The 24,144-nt window shown below is 27.4% G+C and overlaps 2 protein-coding genes and 1 pseudogene across 4 annotated transcripts in view; all 3 read left to right on the top strand.

Annotated features, from left to right (window-relative positions):
- LOC107173315 (neuromedin-K receptor) overlaps positions 1 to 22,353 on the top strand; it is a 76,756-nt gene extending 54,403 nt beyond the window's left edge. For 2 of the 3 annotated variants that reach the window (XM_015523812.2, XM_015523829.2), the window contains 4 exons: positions 2,900 to 3,117; positions 18,072 to 18,172; positions 18,245 to 18,335; positions 21,634 to 22,353. In XM_015523812.2, the coding sequence (XP_015379298.2) occupies positions 2,900 to 3,117; positions 18,072 to 18,172; positions 18,245 to 18,335; positions 21,634 to 21,924 (701 nt within the window). In that variant the 3' untranslated portion in view covers positions 21,925 to 22,353. Of the gene's footprint in view, positions 1 to 2,899; positions 3,118 to 18,071; positions 18,173 to 18,244; positions 18,336 to 19,386; positions 19,557 to 21,633 lie in introns of those variants that run through there. The other variant, XM_015523838.2, reaches the window with a different exon arrangement.
- Positions 14,993 to 16,682, top strand: LOC149057521 (uncharacterized). The gene is made up of 2 exons (XM_089223793.1): positions 14,993 to 16,118; positions 16,184 to 16,682. The coding sequence occupies exons 1-2, from the start codon at positions 15,044 to 15,046 to the stop codon at positions 16,312 to 16,314; spliced, it is 1,206 nt and encodes a 401-aa protein (XP_089079919.1). The 5' UTR covers positions 14,993 to 15,043; the 3' UTR covers positions 16,315 to 16,682.
- Positions 19,647 to 20,046, top strand: LOC149057522 (uncharacterized; annotated as a pseudogene).
- Positions 22,354 to 24,144: the final 1,791 nt, after the last annotated feature.

Raw genomic sequence — 24,144 nt, forward strand, 5'->3', positions numbered from 1 at the left:
AATGTCAAATGCAATTATTTATTTTACCAAAAGTTTATATTAATATAATTAAAATAATTATTAATACACATACATCATTAAAACATTTAAAATTCAGTATAACCTCTTATATTTGTCTTTTAATGAATTTCCTAAAGTTTTAAATTCAGCGCGTCTTACAAAATATTGAATTAATAACAAATTACAAAAATAACTATAATCAAGGTTCTAATTTTTTTTTTATTTTATTAATATAATTGTTTCAATACACCAAATATTTTTACAATGCTTTTAAAATATTATAAAATAAATAAATTAAGGTTTACAGATAAATTTCCGGATATATTTTAGCTTGATTATGAATCTGGATAGTCCTCTTCTTGAGCTTCAACTGCTTTAAATAAAACATCTTGTGGTAGCCGTGGCTTTAGTCTAAGATTTTTGGTTCTTTTCCCAATGTTTAAGTGAAGGGTGCCTTCTATTGTTTTTAATTTTGAATGACATTTTTTAAATTATTTGTTGATCCATAAGGTTAGGTATAGTATTCCAATATCGTTGTAAAATTATGTGTTTCGCATGTACCATGAGGCTTTAAGAGTTATTCTGAAAAATTTGTTTTGTAACGTTTGTAATTTTTTAATTTTTGTTAGGGATCCGGCTGCCCATACTATAGGCCTGCACATTTAATTAATGGTACTATTATTGATGTGTATATTAGAAGTGAGCATATAATCTGAAGTGTTGAACTGTAATTTATTAGGTGGTATACGATTTTCAATCGTGTATTGGCTTGGTTAAATTTTTTATTTATATGCATTTTCCATGTTCATTTTTCATAAACTTCGAGATGTTTAATTAATTAATCTTTATTATTCTATAATAATAAAGGCTGATTTTTGATCTTTAATTGAGTTGTATTTCAGTATTTGTATATCTCTTAAGGTTAAATATTTTCGCCTCGCTCTTAATTGGATTAAGATGAGCGATCTAAAAAGTTATAAACAATAATAATACTACATCAACTACCATTATTTTATTTATAGACTTAAAATATATTGATCTAGTACAGTATAATTGTCAATAAATTACAATAATCAAACCCTTTATTTTGAGCAATTTTTATTCAAAGACTTGATAAATATTCTTTTATTTAAATGCATATAAATGAATATTAATAAGTAATAATATAGATATATTTTGATAAATATTCTTCCTTTTAATTGGGGCCCGGTATAATAAATACTTATATACATATATATATATAATATCATACATGACTTTGAGATTATTTTTGCCATCATTGTTATTAAAAATATACGCTATTTTTTTTTTTAAATTGAAATACTGATTTTTAAAACGAATTCTTTTAAAATAATGCCAGCGGGGACTCGGGTAAAGTAAAATAATATAGATGTATTTTCTGAATCCTATTTAAACTTAATTTTTCGAAAAATGTTTTTAGAAAACATATCATTATTTTTATATTAAAAAACAATTCATATTGAAATAATATGAAAATATTGCAATATCTCCATTTAGTATTGTCAACTATTATAAAATATAATAACATTAAAACCATAGAGGCACGAAAAGCAAAAATATGGTTGAATAAACGACACCTAATACCACTTAATGGACACATTTCGTAGATTGAATGACGTATGTAGCCTATAATATGCAGATGTTGCACATTCCTTCGTAAAGCTAATGATCATTTACTGTTCACAGAATGTGGCCACGCAGGCACTGAACACAATTTACATTGATCCGTACATTTTCAGGGCCCGACATATTTTTTTTATATGAAGTATAATTAAACTAACACACTGGTTGGTATATAGTTATAATTTATATAGACTATTCGAGGAAATACGCATGATCAATAAGGACATCATATTATAACCTTATGATTATTTTAAACTAAGCAGTAAAGACACGTCATGATATACAAAAATATCAAATATTTGATCAATGTTGGCGTCTAATTATTTTAGTCTGCATTGATGCGGCTGTCTATAATTTTTAAGTCAATGATTTCAGACTATTCTAGTAAAAAAGAGATTCTTAATGAGCTCGTGGTTGACCTGAAACGGCGAGATTTCATTCAAATTAAGTGCTCGATTAATTTTTTTCTACATAAACACAGTGTTATGAACCTTTAAAATGTAGAAATTTAAAGAAAAGTGTTTTGTTTTTATCAGTACATAGTATCGCGATAAAAGCAATATTTTAAACAAAATCTATTTATTGTTTTAAACGCAATGACATTTAATATTAATTGTTAATTTAATGAAGAGAAAGAATTAATATAGTCTGTAACTAAATGTGTTTACATAAATCAACTGAAAAAACAGCAATATAAATATTTTAAGTTAACTTCATGCCGTGCTCATCTTAGAAAAAATCGAAAAATATCAGTGTATAACAATATAATTAAAGTTTGATCCTTTTTTAGTCTCGCTCATATGACACACACACACATGATATGCAAGTGATAGTGAATATTTTCATGTTAAGTATTAACACTCATAGAAATAGAAAACTTTTTTTAAATAATAGTTAATACTATACTTTTTACTGTTTTTATCACTATAGTTATTAATTTTTATACATTACGTAGAACATATTATATTTTTAATTTCATATTCTGTAGTAGAATATTGTTCTGAAAATGTCAATATATATTATATGTATATATTAATTAGGTAGTTTTTGAAGTTCCAATAAAAGCAGCGTGTAGTAATTTAGTAAAACTATACCCATGTACCGAATAATTAAAAATATTTTGCGAAAAAACACGAATAACTTTTGAGAAAATGAATGTTTACTTTTTAAAAATAATCACCATGTGTGTGTTCTGAAACATAGAAATACATTTTAATAATATTATTATAGTTTATTTTGTCATATAATATTGCAGACGGTCGGAAGTTGGTGAAACCTTTCTGCTACAACGTCCGGCTTCCAGAACGCACTATGTTATTTTACAGGATCACGCTTCTGTTTGTTCAGTACCTGGTACCCGTCGTCATCATAACGGTTGTGTACATGCGAATGGCGTTACGGCTGTGGGGGTCACACGCTCCAGGAAATGCGCAGGACAGCAGAGATGCGAATCTGATGAGAAACAAAAAAAAAGTACGTGTTCGATGCATTAAAAACAAATCAATATTGTTTAATATAGAATATCACGATGATATCTAGTCCCGTCTTGATCGTTTGATTTCGTCTAGTCAATAATGATAATAATAGTGTACCTCTCGTGTACTATCTGAGCTGTGGTTCTACGAACACCTGCTGATAATGACATGTTTATAATCGATTACCGGAAATTATACCGACTCCGCTCTTCAAAAGTTATCGGGGAAATTAAAATCATTGTTTTACGCGTATGATTAAAAGTTTCTCCCGAGTTGGTCCCATATCAAATCTCTAAACTATCAATAAAAACTACAAATCGGGTAACCATAACTTTCGTGACAAAAAATCTATGCATATATATTATATTTATACTTTCGTCTTACAAAAGCATGCAAAACAGTAATTTATCAACATTTTGATGAGACGTTTTCGTTTTAGTTATTTAGTTGTTGGTGATGCACACTCAACCATCTCCAACATTTCATCTAGTGTTCCCCCAAGAGGGTATTTCTCACCAGTTCTATATAATATTTATGCTGCTGATCAGCCTACCTGTCCTAACACGAAAAGGCAATAATATCTATCAATTCCAATATGGTAATAACTAATAGCATCACATATTCTTAAAAATCACCTAACCCTTTTGGAAGACTGGTATACTAAATGACGATTCAAAAATAAACTATAAAAATCTATTTACACTATATTCATACTTCGTTTTATTCCTTACCCTGAAGTATTTATACATGATACTCAAATTCATACTTTGTCTACAGTCAAATATTTAGGATTAACACTAGATGGCAGACTTTCCTGGGCCCTCCACCTAAAATCTAAAAAACTTAATTTAAACCATCAACTGCGTCTGTTAAAAACTATTTGCAATAACAATAAATACAAACACAATAAAACTAAACTATTAATTTACAAATCTCTAATTAAACCTATCTGATAATATTATATTCAGGTCTGGGGTAATGCAAAAAAATCAAACGTCAACCAAACAAAAACCTTTAAAAATATTGCACTAAGAAAACTACTTAATGATCCACCTTATATCTCTAACCACTCCATACATCAAAACTTCAAGATGAAATCCGTTCAAAATATAGCAAACCTATACTATGAGCGTTTCCACAGTAAATTACCCAATTACCCACTTCTAAAAAACCTAGTAGTTGCTACAATTCCTGGTAATCCTGTTAGACGTCTTAAAATAAACTGGTGTCATGGTCTACTGGATGCATGAAACCTAGCAGATAAATACTCAAAATAAGTAGTACCATCATTGGGTGGCTTTTTTCGTCATATTTGTAATGTTATATTTTGGTATTGTAAAATTTGCTTATTGTTCCTTTTTTTTCATTATATTGTAAATATCAACTTGGGGTATCTATATTTAGTTGGGGTTTAATGTTCAAAAGGGAGGGAAGTAGATAACCCATATGCTGTACAATTATATAATGGTAGAGTGTACCTCGTATCAAATAAGTCACTTTAATGGATCTTGTCTAATGGACAAATTTGTACAATTTGAACTTAATGAGGAGAAAAACTGATAAATTATTGGATACAAAAATGATTCTGAACAGAGCGGTATCTACGATTATTTGTTTTTGAGTTGAGCAGAAAATATGAAAATCGATTATAACGAAAATTGGTTTTGCAAATTTCCACAATTTTATTTTAATCTAACACCATTATTTTGAAAAATACTAGTAATTTTCAATTGTGATCAGTCAAAAGTTTTAACTAGATCCCATTGTCTATCGGAAGCTACAATCATAATTGAAGATTGAAGCATTATTTCAACTATGCAACGTACAGATAGACACAAAAAACACACACATCATTGTGAAATCACTCCACCAAGATGTATTAAAACAATATATACGTTTATAATAATATATTAATATGATGAATCAGGTATCTGTATTTTTAATGAAGGAAAATAATTATAAGGCAATATAAGACCATTCATATTTTTTACGATAACTTATAAGTAGGGCTGGGATTTTGATGCAAAGGCATCTTTTTTTCTGATGTTTTGAAATGTTGATCCGTAAGTATAAAATGTGTTTTGGGTGATACTGATTATTTTAAAGTATTTTTTATTTTTTATTTTTTTTACATTTTTTGACAAAATTAATTCTTAAATGCATTTTTGGACATTTTTTTATGTTTTTAGTGCATTTTCTTGGTTTTTAGAGCATTTTTCATAATTTCTTCATAAAATGAACGAAAATTGTTGCGATTCACAAAAAACTTTCGGCAAACTGCTGACGGTACGAATAATAAATTATATATACAGTATATATATATTATATATATGTAGTATCATATATTCATATATTTCATCATAGCTAGGGTTTTCCCTGAAAATTATCACCATTTTATCATACCTATTATGAATTATTATTTTTATTACACCATACATACATACATAGGTACAAGTTATCGTCGATAACAATTTTATCATAGCTAGGCTTAGATAACTATTACTGAATTTGTAACCAATTAGTACTCCGTCGTCGTAGTATAATTTAAATTTATTTTCTAATTTTTAACCTATAATAAATATAATTTAAATGCATTTTTTGAGTTTTTTAAGTCATTTTTGCATTTTTTTAAGGGCATTTTTTGAAATTTTTTAGGGCATTAAAATCCCAGCCCTACTTATAAGATAAATGTGTTGATGACTCTGGTCTGTGGATAAAATTTATGTATGTCGTATTCACATAGTGAAACCACTCTTTTCATGAACTGGATATCAAGATGATGAAATTTGTCCAGTTCATGAATTTTGACAAAAATACATTATTTGGACATCCATTTCATGAAATGGATAATACCTATATAGTATATAGTGTACTTTGCGTAATGTTTATAAAACAACATTTTTATGTTATTATAATCATAGAACAATAATATAGGTAATTTTCTATATTTCGCTATTAATAAAAATATAGCAATAATAGTCAATAAACTATATCATATTAGTACGTGCTTAGACTAAATAATAAATTTGAAGTTTTGTAGATTGTTTAGTAAGCCTTATAATTTTCGTAGTTAAATTAAATTATGATTTCTGCTAACAATTTAATTTAGTTTAGTAATTATAAAAATATACATAAAACAGATATGTTTGCTGTTTGTAACATCAGTGAAAAAAAAATTACTTATTGATTTAAGATAGAGAAAAATATATGTTTCAATTTAGTTAATGTAATAAAATTTAACTATACAGAGTGATCCATTTGAGGGAGTACACTAATTATCTCGTAAACTATTAACTTTTTTCATTTTTTTTTTTTAAATTTAGGTTTTTTTTTATTGGTCTTGAAATTTACAAAGAATTTCCACTTCGACAACTATGGGCCATTAGCGTTGGATTAATTTATATAATTAGAAAGAAAGAAAAAAAAATTTGTTAATTTTAACATACAAAATAAATATGTAAAATTTTTGGACATTTTGTGTCTTATAATTATGTACATGTCAAAATAAATTTAGGTTTATGTTTTTCTAAAACCGTATAATATTAAAATTTTTTTCACCTTTATTTATGAAATCACTATAAACTTTTGATTTTCAATGTTAACATATAATTAAAATATCATGAATTCATAAAACCATTTTTCCTTGAATTTACGTCTTAAAATTATTATTTTTCGTTGATTGGTTTATAAGATACAGCTCCTCAAAGTATTACTGGTTTTTACTATTGTTCCAATTATTGTAAAGACCAGCTATTGGTAAATTCGATATCGCTAAATCCAAGGTAACAAAATAAATCCAATTAGTCCAATAATTAGTCGATAAGTTAATAAACGATAAGGGTTCAAAGTACAATAGTAATCTTAATTATTATTTATTTTGTTACCTTATATTTAGTGATATCGAATTTATCAAAAGCTCCTGATCTTAACAATTATTGAAAAAATAGTAAAAATCACTAATACTTTGAGGAGCTGTATCTCACAAAGCAATCAACGAAAAACAAAAATGTAAACACTTAAATTCAAAAAAAAAAAAAAATGGTTTTATTAATTCATAATATTTGAATTATATGAAACTATTTGAAAATCAAAAGCTGATATTGGTTTCATCAATAGATATAAGGTGAAAAAATTAAAATATTAAACAGTTTTAGAAAAACATAAACCTAAAAGTTAATATTTTTCGAGATAATTAGTGTACCCACTTAAATGGATCACCCTGTATATAGTATATAATTAACTTCAATTTAAATTGGAATCCATTGAAATTAATAACTTTTGAAACACAATAATACAAGACGTATATATATGACTGATATTTTTATACAATTACCATATTATTTTAAACGCATGATTTGTTTAACTAACAGTTATCTACGTACGTCAGTAAGTTATCTTCCAATATCATTTTTTTCTCGTTTAATTATTATGTATTATCTGAATAGGAGAAAGTCAGAAACATTATTTTTATTTAACACAGCTTACATGCATTTATAACAATAATCACACGATGAGTTGACAGGGCCTGCCACTTTAAACACAAGGTTGATGATACAATGGGAGCATGAGTATAGAGGAGTAGGAAATGCACACTATAGAGAATCAAATGAAAAAATTATGCACGGTGTTGGATTTGAATAAAAGTGACGAGCAAACACTGAGCCGCAGTATCAATTTAACCTCAATGCACTCATAAGTGGATCGATGAGGACGTAGACGAATATGTCACCACGAAACAGTCTCATTTATATTTCCAATATTTCCTATATTATATACGTGACGTAATATATATATATATTAGAATTGATTATTTATGAAAGGGTTGAAGTAAAAAAAAACCTTAAAAAAATGTATTCATCGCTCCACTCTAAATTGAGAAAACTATACTAGCACTTAGTGCTCTATTCATAAAATGTGTAAGCTAAATGATTAAATCGAAATAATACTATTATAATACATAATAAACTATTATACGAGTTTAACTCATTCTAAAAGTTCATGATCCGTCTATACGATACTTTATATATATATATATAAATACATTCGCTCTATAAATGCAGCATAGCATAACATTTTTATGATAAAATAAATTACTTTCTGAAAAAATTTGACTTGACGCATTTTGGGTCAATTCAATTAGTAAGTATTCAATACATCCTTCACAACAATATAATACAGTATGACTAATAAGTAATAACTATACAGTTATAGGGCACCCGACATTATATTTAGGCGGTTAATCTTTGCAGGGAGAATTAGTGCTTGTTGACTGTTGAGTAATAATTTATTATATTTTCAATAATTATTATCTAATTAATGCGTTTCTATAAAAGTACGTATATAGTTTTATAGCTCCCTACGCTATTATGGTTAGATATGATAAAGATACGGTAAAGATTGGGCACTTAACTTCAGGTTCCTCCACATAAATTTAAATTTAATTCAACGGAACTGGAGTGTGCTATTACTGCGATTACATACTCGTTGAAAATGATAGCCCTTTGATGTCATTCATTTTAATACTGCTGCAGACAATGAACGCTCTTAAAACACCTACAGCTGTTGTAGGTAGGCAGGTATATACGGTTTTAACATAAATTTGTAACTACCGTTACAAAACGTTAATAACGGTTTAGCAATGCTAAGTTGTGTAAACTTTTGACAATAAATCATTTTTTCACGTCTCAAGAAAATAATTTATATCGTATCATGCAAAATTTAAAATCTCATTATTTACTCGGTTCGATTTATTATTAGTCCGCGAGCTGTTCAATACATATTATAGTGCTAGGTAGTGGAAGTATTAAATCAATAATCAATATATTTTGTTTTCAAACAACCATTGATTCTATATTATAATATTATATAACGAGAAGTAATACCTAATTAATAATAATATTCAGTTAACATAATACAAACCAAACTATTTGTTTTAGTATAAATGAGGTACTGCTACTTCTTATTTGTCTGAATGTGTAATCTTTTAATACACGCCAACACGATATTTCATATTTAAATTATTTATTTATTACCAATCATCTGGTTCAATTATACTCTTACGAATCTAGGACATTTGACACCCGAGACACTTGACACCCAATAATAGGACAATTGACACCGAAAATAAAATTTATAAATACTGAATAATCAGCGTATAATCGTATAATATAATAATATAATTCAAAAATTTATTCTAATAAAATGAAGGGATAAATGATTTTGTAAACATTAATTAATATAAATATAAATAATAGTTAATAAAAATAAAAGATATATTTAAATAATTTAATGTTTAATTACATAGGATACGTTTTTTAAAAAACTAATAATTTCAGTATTTGTTTTGAATGAAGAAGATTAACATATATGTTTAAGCCTTAGTTCATTTGATTTAATTGATAAAAACTTTTGCTGATTAGGTTCTGCTGTCATCGTCCATTTACCCTCTGATACGAATTCTTTGGAAGGAATCGTAGGATATGAATTGTTACGGATTCTCCTTAAATTTCTTTTTTCATTATTTTCATTAATTTCAGCTGTTAATTTGGTAACTTCTTTTGCGTACACTTTAGAAAGAATATCAAAATTTTTTATAATTTTTTCTTTCATCGAATTTAAGGCACGACATACTTCAGCTTCAGCAGAATCAGGATTATGAAAATATTTTTGAAATTTTAAAATTTTGGTTTTGGACGAATTTATTGTTACACTACTTTTACAAAATGTTTCTTTCGTTGAACACAAGTATATCTAAGCCCATCGCCTACTTTTTTTATTGAAATACATAAATATAATCATTAATTATTACTTTTGTTTTAATTATTTCAATGATATCGGAACATTCTGAGTCCATATTGAATGAATATTATGAATCTATTACTTTTAAATAAAACTGAGTACAGACTGTAGACTATAGACACTAACTAGTAACTAATAACTATTGCCTAATGTCTATAAGTACTTACCTACTCACGATTATCGCCATCGTAATCGTAATCGTAATCGCTCGGTGTCAATATTGTCCGTGTTCTAAAAATATCGGATACAAAAATTCCGATATCGGCAAAACCGTCGGATGTCAAAAGTCCCGGTTGTCAATTTGTCTGAAACCACTCTTACAGACCCTATATTTTCAATTATTTAATGTATTAGCTGTTCCGATACAAACTTTTGTTTGAAACGAAAATATTATTTCTTACTAACATGTAATAGTCTGTGTGGAAGCAAATATTTTTATCTAAATAATATATTAACATGTATCAAAATCAAAATATAAACAAATGTAGTTGAAATAAATTATTCGGCCTACGTTATAAATTCATCTATTGAGTTTTTGAGTACATTATAGATAAAACCTATTGTTATATCACAAAAAAACGTATACACGATTTTTCTTAATCTATGTATACGCATTTTCAAAGTAACTGACTACATTATAACTAGTTAACGTACAATATTGTCTTATACTATTATCACTTATATCCAGGGTGACACGTGCTAAACCTGCCATCGTTTTACGCTAATCGTGTGTTTTAAATTATAATGACTCTCTCCGAAACCAATTGGGTCAACACTATTAGTTAATACAATTCTACACAGTTTTTGGTCGGAAACACGTCTTTTATTATCGATTTACAACAAACATAAAATAATTCACTCGTCCTTGTTGCGATTGTACTAGATTTCCACGTACGACCATTGCACACACTTTTTCACAGGAGCGTGACTCACTCGTATTTGTCAGAAATCAAAATCAAATTTAAAATGGTCAAATAATAATTATCATTTGGCATCTGTACATTCGCTACTTTATTCTTGACTACATTGGCTACATTAATAACTTACTATGATAATATCTAACTCTTATTATTATTGTACCGTCCATATATTGTATAATATTTGCAAATTACTATATGTAATATATGACAGTATAATATTATAATTATTTTAGGCTTTATGAGAAGATCCCCCGAGAAGTTAAGCACTATGGCTATATTATTATTGTATGGTCTTAAAAGTTCCTTAGTGGATTATCAAACTAGTAAATCAACAAAACGTTTCACATTATTTAATAAGGTTTATATCGTTATCTCAAAAATCAATAATATCAAAAATAATTCGATTTGTTGAAAGGATAAAACTATTAGTATTGGAGGAAATAGTGCAGTTTGATGAAAATTGATTTATTTTTTTCAAAATTTGCTTATTCCAGTGTTTTATTCAAAAGAGAACATTTTTGGAAAAGGAGCATTTAATCAATGTCTTTAAACTTAAAAATATATAACTAACGTTTTAAACAGAAAGTTTTCAATATCAGAAATTAATTTATCGTTTTTTTTTTTACCTATTTTTCAATAAATCCATATTACCTAAAATATTTAAAAATTAGAGAAAAAAAAGCTGCCCTGAAAATGTATTTGAAAAATGGAAAAAGTTTATTTTTAATTGACCCTCTCTATTTTACTGTCAAAAACAAAATCCGATGATAAGCAATTTTAACAACTGTCAAATTGAAATATGTATTTTTATTTACATTTAATGAATTTAACCGGCATTGGGATACTTAAATCATTTTGTTTAGAATTTTTAGTAGTAATTGAACAAACATTGTAATTTTACTAAAAAAGTAAATCTCATAACATATTACATAAATATATTTGTATTTTTTTACTACATAAATTATTTAGAAAATAATAATCATGAACACTTGACGATTAGATTAATATTAATTTAATAGTGGTCTTTTTACTATCAATTTTTTTTAAGTTTTACATAATATTATTATAACCCAATAGAAAATCTTGTTGGAGAAAATTATAATGTTAATATATTTTATATTACAAAATAAAAATAATAAAAATATTAAACTGAATTCGGATGAAAAGTACTATTACGGTAATAAAATACAGTTATAATGACGGATACTATTACCTGAGTGTATAAAGTACACTATATGTTCATTTTTCATTGCTTCTTAAGAATGCTGAACTAAGATGTGGTTCAAACTAAATTATTTAGATGGGTAAATTATTAAATCAAATATTATATTTTTAGTGCAAAAAATATCAATAAAATATACGAGTAGATTAAAATAGTTTATTATTATGTTATATTTTGTTCTTATTGCGATTGAATATTACAGCAGTTACAACTAATCATTTTTTATTTTATTTCTTATTTTTTATGAACTATTGCTAGGTAAGATTATGTACAATAATATTAAATAGGTAACTCAATTTATCAGTGGACAATTGCATTAACTAGTCATTTATAGTTTATTTAATACAAATCATATTTTTCTATTATTGCTTAAGTTCAAAAATAAAATAAAAATAAACCAACTTTTAATATTAAAAAATGGATTGGTTTAAAACATTCTACATTTTTCAAAATCACATAATCATTATTACAAGTTTCAACAGTTCCATTGTAATCGACATTGTTTCAAATTTTTGATTGTTTTTTTGAGCCGAATAATTTGTTAAAAGTCCCGATGGTAACAATATAATGCATATTTAACATACTTTATCAAACACTATGTATGTATACAGTTTAATAAATCCGAATCTATACGTTCAAAAACTGCATACTTCAGTATTGAATTTAAAAGGAATTGGTTTCTCAACAATCAGCAAGCTAACATACTTCAAATATTTTACAAAATGTATATTTTCGATTCTTAAACATTTTCATGATAATTTGGTAAGCTGATCGTGGTATACAACATTTTATACATTCATTACAGAAAAGGCGATGCAAATAATAATCACTGTGATGTTCAGTGTACAGTTGTAGATGTCGATTGATTAGCTGAGTCATTGAGATGTATATGTGTTAAATTTAATTTAAATGACGAATCATTGCATTCGAAAAACGATTTTGAACAAAGATGTGGCCTGTCAGATGATTCTTTCCTTCTAAATGCACCAATACTAAACATTTACATTAAGATACTATATTTTTAATTTAATATATTATTTGACTGTCGTAATACATAATGTTGGACAGATACAAGTACAGATAGTGCACTAAGTGCGAAGTGGGTAGTTTTTGAATGTAAATATAGAACAGCGAACTCAGGCTTATATATGATTATTGTTCAACTCTTGTAAAAGTTTGGTAAGTCGGGAGTTCGGAACATATCTTACTACCTCCCTTTAAATATTTATTTTTATATACTTAAAATTTCAATAAATGATGAAACATGGACCCTGTGAAATCAGTTCAGTTCCTTTGTAAAAATGTCATAAAGAAAAATGAGACATGTACCAGTATATTATAGTAAATCATTTATTTAATTCGCTACCTCGATACGATAGTAAATTAACTGTGTTTAAGTATTCATTAATATATAACTTGTTAACCACTTGTCTGTATTTATAGCGTCATCGATGTAAAGAGATATTGACTAAATAAGCTCTCCATAAACTCAACTCTTCTGAAGCAGTTGATAATAAGAGTGGTGCTACTGAACAGTTAGATTCAAATCTCTGATTTACATTTTATCAACTGTACATTGTAGAAAAATAATGCCTATTTAATTCGTTCTATATGTTTTTAATCGTTTTTAATCAACAAGTAAATAAATTCGGTGATTCAATCTCCGACCAATGATAACATAGGTAATTGATTTATATTTTATTTATTTATCGATTGACATAAAATATTATACGTTAATAAGTCATTTTATTTATATTTTTTTTTTTATCTTCATATTAATCAAACCACAACTTAACATGATCATTTATGCACTATAAAGATAACACCCATATCCATCGGGATCCTGGTAAATAATTGAAGGCATTTTTAATTTTTATCTTAAAAATTTGTAAACTAGATAACCGATTTCCTAACAGGAAATTTAATATTGAAGTTAAGAATCAAAACGTTTGTTCACTCTAAATCGTGTATACATAATATTACATATAGGCCGGGGCTATACTCAGCGATGATTATACACTCATGATGTGTTGAATGGTTAGATGTTCTTGGCATTTATTACATATGGTTGGTGGATATTTTTTGATTAAGAATAAATGGGTCAGAAAAGAATGTCCAATTCGCACTCTGGCTAGAGTGACTTCTTGTCGTCTGTTTAAATTATGGAGATAGAGCCATTTTTGGGTGCATTTTTGTATGTTTATGTATATTTTGTTTAATTTGTCGAGAGAGGTTTTTGAGTGCTAGGAGAGCACTAAATGAATCATTTACTATTAAAATATTGTTATTTGAAGTGGTCAAGTTTGTTAGTTTGATTCCTTCTAAGACGACGTAGTTTTCTGCTGTGAAAATGCTGCTCTCCGGAAGAAGCTTATGTAGGATTTTGGTTTCTTCTTTGATGATTGCAAAGCCAGTTCCATACTGAGATTTAGATGCGTCATTATAAATTTGTAAGACATTGGAGTATTTATTCTGGATGATTTCTATGAAGTAGGACATGATAATTGTTGAATTTTATCTAATATATGTATAAAAATCTCGTGTCACAATGTTTGTTACCAAACTCCTCCGAAACGGCTGGACCGATTTTCATGAAATTTGTTGTGTATATTAAGTAGGTCTCAGAAAGTGATTTAAACTATTTTCACACCCCTATTTTTATTTAAAGGGTGGCTCATACAGGGATTTTTTTTAACCTACGACATTTTTTTTTTTTATAGAAATGCCGTTGGTATTAAATTATTATTATTATTTATTTTTATTCTTTATATTTAATCGCTGTTTCATATATTTAATCAATGGCCACACTAACCAATCAGCCGCCGTTGTCGCCGCTGTCGTCTGACGTACTTCCATAGATATAAACATACATTAATTAATTTAGTTTAATATGAACTTTAATTGTATCGATTTGTGTATTTTGTACAATGCCAGCAAGACACAAGGGGTCTGATTTGGCTCATCGAACGACCAAAAGTACAAGCATGCGAGATAGAAGAGCACTAAGAAATGACGTACAAATCCAACCGAACAATGAAAATGTACGTGTGAACATGGTGCGATTGCGTGAGACACAAGCTGAACAAAATCAAATAAGACGATTAGAATCGCGTCAATTCGTAGTTAACACACGCAGAGCAAATGACCGACAACGCCAACAAGTACATAGAGCATTTACATCCAATTCATTCCTTCGTCTAGCATTCGGGTATGGGTCCGATATTGAATATTACGCTCATTCGAAAGTAGAGATTGGTGCTGTGGACAAGGAATGTCCACATTGTAATGCGCTGAAGTTCAAAAATGAGCCAGCCGGTATGTGTTGCGCGTCAGGAAAAGTGCAACTACCGGAAATTGAAACACCACCTGAACCATTGAACGGTTTACTTATCGGTACGGATCCAGATTCTAACCTGTTCCTGAAGTCAATTCGAACATTCAATTCATATTTCCAAATGACATCGTTCGGAGCAACAGAAATAGTTGAAAATAATGCTGCAAATGGTCAACAATTTAATTCAACATTCAAAATCAAAGGCCAAGTTTATCATAGAATGGGCTCATTGCTACCAATGCCAAACGAACCACATACATTTTTACAAATTTACTTTATGGGTGGTGAGGACTCCGAAAGCGCACTTGCCAATCGCGTGGATGCACGTTGTAGTTACAATAACCTTAATTCACCTTTTTCCAGGCGCATCGGCGGTGATCTGGGCGCTTTATTGAATGAGCTCAATGAATTTTTGAAATTATTCAAATCACACATGCACAAATTACAAAGTGACAATCACGCAATTGTCATCAATCCTGATAAAACACCAGCTGGAGAGCACATTCGTAGATTCAATGCACCTGTAGTTGACGACGTTGCTGGAATCATGGTTGGCGACCGTACAGCTTCACGAGAAATCGTGATTCGAAGAATAAATAATATTATTGAGTTCATTGCTGATGCCTGTACACGTCGTTCATACGACGCTCTCCAATATCCGCTAATGTTCTGGAAGGGACAAGACGGATATTGCATAAATATTAAACAACGGGATCCCGTAACAGGTACTTCATTCATTGTGAACATCATTACTTAATTTGAATTAATACTTATGAATATATTATTACAGTAGACGAAACAAACAAGAACGTTAGCTCGAAAGCTTATTATGCGTATCGTATGATGATTAGACGCGGTCAGGACAACGTCATTCTACGGTGTCGCGAGCTTTTTCTCCTATTATTTTGCTACGTAATTTGAACCCACCAAGGCTGTGCAATAGCACGCGATTAGTTATTAAAAATTGATGAAAAACGTTATCGAAGCCAGCATTTTGAATGGCAAGTTTCGCGTAGAAGATGTATTACTACCACGAATCCCTATTATCACTACAGATGTCCGAATTGAATTCAAACGGGTTCAATTTCCAATCAGATTGGCATTCGCAATGACAATCAATAAGTCCCAAGGCCAAACGATGACTGTTTGTGGCTTAGATCTGGGCACACCATGTTTTTCACACGGACAATTATACGTGACATGTTCTCGCGTGGGTAAACCATCCAGTTTGTTTGTGTTGGCTAAATATGGATTAACTAAAAATATCGTACACTCCATCGCACTAAGAGACTGACAATATTTTTTTTTAATTCATATAATTTATGATAGAGATGTAATTTTAAATTTATTAGTTAAGATATAAAAAATACAATGAATTCAAAAAAATTAATATTTGGTGTTTTGTTATTTTTATGGGCCGTCATCTTTCACAGTGCTCCATTCATCTCTCAGCCATAGACATTCCCACACACTTACAATAAAAAAAAAAAATCACACATCATTGTAAAATCAATACATTCATCACATCGTTCAGAATCTAAAATAGTTTAAAACGTATATCATTTATAAAAATATATTTGTTTATGTTATCAATAAATAACTTTGTAATTTACTCATAAAATTGCAGACTATGTTCTATCCTTAATCCCGAGGGTTATTAATTATTATTAGTGACATTATATGAATATTCTCCAAAACCACTAATAAACTACAAATAAAAAAAAAAATTATTTTCTCATAGGTACATAATAACTAATAAGTAATAACACTATACACGGCCTACGAAAATGCCAAAAAACAAACTAATACGCGGGCAACGCCGTGTCGGGACAGCTAGTGCTTAATATACTTGGTTAATTCGGTATTTATATGGGTTTTTCAAAGCCATATTATGATTTATATTAATGCCATATCCTTATATTTTCATTAAATTAATTGTTGATCTATAGAAACTTTCGGTTGAAGACAATAAAAATAAATAAATAAATAATAAAAATAAAAAATAAAATAGTACATAATATTGCAATCAGTTTGATTATTAACATTTATAATACCATTGATAAATAATTGATAAAACTGAAATGGCTTGAACTGTATGTATGACCAATTGAACGACACAAATGTGATTTCCAAATGATGCGAAACACTAATCTCATTTCTAGTAGTATATTCTTCATAAAGCTAAGCACTATTCAATAAATTCAAATTAGTTAACATTTGTGAGCAAAGAAAATTCTTGGATTCATAAATAATTCTTGTAAATGTATAAACATTTTACAAAAGATGATTTCTACATGAAAATATTATCGTGAGTATAAAAATTAACAACACTATAATTAATGCTATTTCTGTGTGGCAAGTTAATATTAATCAAGCTTAATAAAAGTGAATAATGGAATTAAAATTATGATACGCATGATAATATGATATTTTATTAATAGGTATGTAAATATACAAATAATGTGATGATTAAAATAAAACATATCTGTTTTTTCTTGATAATTTGTCTTAGTGTCTTAATTATACAAAATTAATAAGAACATAACATCCGATTAATATACTTATAGATGTAACAATTGTTTTTATTTCTACACAATTTTGTGTTATGTAAAATAATATTAAGCTAAGTATATAAGATTTCAAAATTAAATTTTCATACCTGCTTGGTGATTTTTCAGGTTATAAAGATGTTAGTTATTGTGGTTGGATTGTTCGTTTTATGTTGGTTGCCATTACAAACATATAACGTGCTTCAAGATATATTCCCATCAATAAACCAGTAAATCACTATTAATCTATCGATACTTAATTTCTGGATGTACAAGTAATTTTGAAGCTCATATTATTTTAGGTTTCGTTACATAAACATCGTATTCTTCTGTTGTGACTGGCTGGCAATGAGCAACAGCTGCTACAACCCATTTATCTATGGAATATACAACGTAAGTACTATTAATTATTATTGTATTGTTAAAAGATATTTCAATGAAAATAATGAAAAATATTATGATAAACTTATTAGAACATGAAATATTACGTTGTAATAGATGTTGTTTTAGCTCTATAAATATGGATTTTTCTAATCGAGCGGAGAAACTATTTAAATTATTAAGATATTTCGTATTGTTATTGTTTTTCTCAAATGTATTTAATCTATAAATTATTTTCAAAAGAATAAACTTTACTTTAATTATTTATGTATTCACCCTTGAAATTTATATTTACTCACCAAAAAATAGTCGTAAAATCTCAGTTGGCTCATAAATTAAATATCAATATTAAATTTTACAACACAATAATAATATATTATTCATTTATAGCAGATATGTTATTTTACTAACATGATAGAGACCGTTCGGCCGTTTATTGTTATTTTTATAAATCAATAATGAAAAATATTTCAATTACTAAATGTTTATTTTATTTTTTTTAAATCATATTATCGGTATAATATTTTTCTTAAAAATGTTAGGATATGTGGTTAATGATTATGAATATGAACATTGAACAGATATGATAGGAAGTGCCCAGCAGGTGGCAAACACATAATATCTTTGATTTTTAAATGTTCTAAATTAAGTGTTGAATCTTTTTTTTTTAACTTAAGCAATATTTAAATTTTAGTATAGAAATTATAAATACGATAAATTATAAATATTATATATTAATATACATATATATATATATATATATAACTTATATATTAATATATTTCTGATTTAGGTTCACAAAAATAATTAGGTATATTGTTCAAAGATAAATCGTTTTTACATTTATGAGTGAAAATTTAGTTTTAATTTAAAACTATGGGATAGTGAAACATTATTGTATGCAAGAGGATTTTGTCAAACAATTCAAAATTTTTATTTAATTTTTTTTATTTTAATATTCGGAAATATTTTACCCCGAGCAACAATTATTTTTAATATAATGTAAATATTTGACATGACTTACTGTAACGAAAATTTTTTAGATTTTGTTAATCATTTATAGATTATGAGAAATGATTTTGACAGTACTTGGGTACTTGAGAAAAATCGGAACGTTGTTTAAGCTCCAAGACACCATCTAGATCTAAAAGGCAAAAAGTTACCGAAGTTTTTGTGGATAAAAAAACCAAGTATCGTAGACTATATTTGGAAATCATAGATACAATAACTATAAAGACGAATGAAAGGTTTTCAGATATTAATCAGTTAAATTTCTTTTCATCACTAGATTTTTCAAAATGTAATTAGTATATTAAACAATTTCCTACTAATGCAATGAATTCACTAAAAGAAGCATATGGAGAGTATTTTGATTTTGCTCTATTACATAGTGTACTCTCTATTGTGTACTCATCGGCAGAATTCCATAAAGCAAGTATTTATGAACTTTGGTTATATCTTAAATCTACAAGACCTATCGGATAGTTTATCACAAATATCAAAATTAGCTTCATTGATTTTAACTATTCCTGCAGCCACAAGTGCAGGCACTGAACGATTTTCAGCTTTAAAAAGAATTAAAACTTATCTCAGAAACTCACAATCTCAAAATAGACTTTCGGCATTATCCCTTTTATCAATTGAAAAAAAAAATTTTGATCATTGTTCAAAACCAAAATTCTTTCTATGACGACGTTCTTGAAGACTTTACAAAAAACCAAGAAGAATTGATTTATTATTTAAATAAAATTATAATTTGTGAATTTGTTAAAATTTGTAAAATAAAGTTAAAAGGAATTGTATATATTTTTTACCAATTAAATGTAGTTGACTGTAAAATTACTAATACATTTTTTATTATTAATAAATAAAAACAGTTTTTCTGCTAACACTTTCTTAAAACCCACGTTACGTCACTGGTTTTAAAAGTTGTTGACATTTAAAAGCATTTTAAGTTAATATCATGATCGATTAATAATTTTAAAAAAAATGTTGTTAGGTATGATACCTGAACATTACTTATAAAAAGTTTAATGTTAAACAATTGTTGTTATTCTAATAAGGAGTAGTAAAAATAATAAATAAACGGGATCAAATGAAAATTTAGAGTATGTGATTAAATGGATAATTTTTTTATTGATCATTATATGGTAGCATATACGTTTATTTTTCTTGAATACTAAATTTCTGATATTTTTGCGTTATGTATCTACATCAATTTATAATTATAAGTTTTTAATTTTGAGTGTTATGTTTAAAACTCGCCGTGTTATTGTCTATGTATTTTTAGTGATTTCACAATATTATATTTTACTTTATAAAACCTAAATTTAGGATACTAATGATAGTATCCTATCACTATTTTTTATAGCTATTTCATAAAAATTTAAAATTCAAACGCACTTAAAATTTTTCCTATTATGATGCTTCGAGTTTTCTCTATAGCTACTTGAAGGAAAACTTATGGAAAACATAGTGTTGTATTTTTAATCCTTAGTTATAAACACAAAAAATTTTATGTTTTTTCAACTTCAAAATTAATTGCAAATTTTCGCGTTTTCGGCAGATTTCGTAAAAATTTGAACCTTAAATGCTTATAAAAAAAAAATTGTGAATAACGATTTTAATTTTTTTTAGCTACAATAAAAACAACTCATAAGGAACTTTGTATTAAATTTTCAAGTTTTTTTGGTCGTCCAACATTTTTTTACCGGCACTTCAAAAAAAATTCTCAACAAAATCAAAAATTTCAGTGGTCTATAAATAACTCAAAAATTGTCAAAATTTTTGAAAATTAAACTGTATATATATATATCACTGACATAAACATTTGGTGAAAATTTCAAGTATATAATATAGTGATTAGTTTTTGAATTACAACCATATAAAAAAATAGATCAAACATCCTGATACCCACGAAAACAATATGAAAAAACAGCGGACGTTAGTAGTGAATCGCATAGGCATTTTGATTTTTAACTTCCAATAAATGTATAAACTCGAATGTAATAAAATATATTATCATGTTTTAATATTGTGTTTGCATATTCACACAAATATCAATTTGCATATACACATCCCGGGCTCTGGCAGGTGGTGTCAAATGATAAGTCAAATGTGAAATGATATATAACAGTAAATATGGTTCGTTTTTTACCACCTCGACATCGATAGAACGTAATATTTTATATTATTTTGGAGTTATCGATTGGACGAGCTATACATTATTATTTTTTTATAACCTATGCCTGTTTTTCGAATAGACAACGGTAAGTATAGAGAAGAGTGTTACATAATGTTGATGTTACAGGAGAAATTCAAACGCGAGTTCCGCATCAAATTGCGGCACTTCCGGCGCGGCCGTTTTCGTGGCAAATCAAACGCAAATCACGGGAGGTCACCCTCGGTAAGATCCACCACATTATCTGAGTGGAAAAGAGGATATTCGACGCGGTGCACGAACAGGACAACGGCGAACGGCGCGTGCGCGGATAGTCCGCCGCCTAGAAGGGACGAGGTGGAAATGTTCGTGTGCAAATCGGGCAAGATTACGTTGATCAAGTGTGGCAGCCGTGCGGACCTCGAAGAACTGTGTCTGTAAAACATTGTAATATGTTAATTCTATGTATAGGTAGGTACCTACCGATAACGTGGTATAATATGAACTTAGTGGTTACATTATTATAATAATGATGATAATAATAACATGGTGACCCGCATATTTACCATGGAAAAATTGATGATTGAAATTCGCTGCACCGGGCAGGATCTAATCTTTTACGTTATATGACAATAATAATATTGAGTTGACTTATATTATATATTATAATAACGACAACACTGTCTTTGTTTTTTTAATAATTATTTGCAAGAACGAATAGTCATTTTCTCGGCTATACCTATACTATGATTTATTATAATTACAATGCAGCAATACGATTTTACGTAATAATATATAATTACAAAATATAACATTGTACAATAATTCTGTGTATAATAGAAACAAATAATAATGTGTTTATGTTTAACACTTGTGGAAAGTTTTTTGTTTTGTATAATATCCCATTTTTTTCTTTAATAATAATGGATTAAATTCATGAATATTGAAATTTTTAATTAAGAAAATATTTTATATGTCATATAATTTAGGGAGTATCCTGTGGCTATACAAACATCTTCTATTCAAATGAGTAAGAGAACAAACCTTTCTGAATTATTAAACAGCCGACGATTCTTTTTTCAAATGTTTTTGTATCTATATCAACACTTAAACGAGTAGTTTCTAAGTTATTGTTCTATACGAAAAAATAATATCCCTTAAATATAATTTTGAAATAATATAAAACAGAAGTTATTTTAGATCTAATATACTGGAATATTTTTACAAACAATGTTTGTGATTTTTGCGAAAATTCGATGATTATCGTTTGAAAAAAAAATAAGTTGCTATGACCACAGGACACTTCTAAAAAAGTACTTTAAAATATGGTCAGTTCCAAAAATCGAAAGCTGATATATCATCTAGTATACAATATGTATTATATATTAGTACATGTATGATGGTGCGATAATATAGTGTAAATTAAAACAAATATATCATATAATGTTCCACTATTTATAGATACATATTTCTGTCCAGAATATGCATTGTACGTCATATACTATTGAAATACAAATAATATAATACCTAAGTACTGATGTAGATAGGTATACTTAATGCTTGAATAAAATTATTTGGTACAGTTAAATAATAAAATGTTATAATATAATATATTACTACATACATTACAGCTATTTACTGATTGTGATGAAAATATACGTTTAATTATTTAAATCAAGTTTATTAATATATCTTGTTGTAATATTGAACGTGTTAATTACACGTAATTGTACCTACACTGAATAATAAACTGAATATTCGGTATCATATCGTATTGTATTTCAACAATGTAACTGCGATATATATAATATATTATTATATTATATTATTATTTATTATAAAATATACAATATAATGTAATATATTATAATATTATTTTTGAAACATATACAATAGGTACTGTAAGAAATGTTGCATTCATTATTATTTACTTTACTTAAAATTATATTGTATATTAAATTTACTGATACAGCGAATTCTGGATCAAATAATTTAAAAGTAAAAATATTAATTTGTCAACAGCATAAGACTGGCATAATATATATTTTCCGATATCTCAAACAAATTCCCAATAAGAAATTAATTAGATAAAATGTGTAATAATAAATATATTCTTATACATTTCTATAATATCAAATAATTTCTACAGTTTTCAAGCAATTCTGCCTGATTCACATAAATAAATAAATATATAATTATATAAATTACACGTTTTAGTTGTAATTCAGGCAAAAATGTTCCATTTGATGGTAATCAGAGAATAATATCAAATTGCCTTTTTTATTGTAATATTTATAAAGTTATGGCAACTTCACATGTCTAAAACAATATTTCAGTTTTATCTTTTCTGATGTTTTGAATTTAATGGTCACAAAACATGTCAGGTTGAAATCACTCTCATTAGATCTTTGTATTTGTACGAAAAAAAAATATAAATATTGTGTGATTATTTATTTAATTTATATAATATTATATCATTCTTTGTTAATTTATGTAATACTCTTTATATGCTAATTAAATTCAAAAACACCTTAATTAACCCATCAGCAACTGCAGGTATTACTTCAAGAGAACTATCAACGGTTACCGGTATTTTTCCCGAATGGATTTTTTTCCGAATGGTATTTTTCCCGAAATTCCGAAAACCCGAAACCTTTTTTC

The sequence above is a fragment of the Diuraphis noxia genome, unplaced genomic scaffold, assembly GCF_037042655.1.
Source record: "Diuraphis noxia isolate RWA-SAM2 unplaced genomic scaffold, SU_Dnox_SAM2 contig0003, whole genome shotgun sequence".
Taxonomy (NCBI): domain Eukaryota; kingdom Metazoa; phylum Arthropoda; class Insecta; order Hemiptera; family Aphididae; genus Diuraphis; species Diuraphis noxia.

Excerpts from the sequence above, each read along its gene's own strand:
- LOC149057521 (XM_089223793.1), top strand. The coding sequence starts at position 15,044 with ATGCGAGATAGAAGAGCACTAAGAAATGACGTACAAATCCAACCGAAC. Across the intron at positions 16,119-16,183 it reads ACAACGGGATCCCGTAACAG|TAGACGAAACAAACAAGAAC; the intron begins GTACTTCATTCA and ends ATATTATTACAG.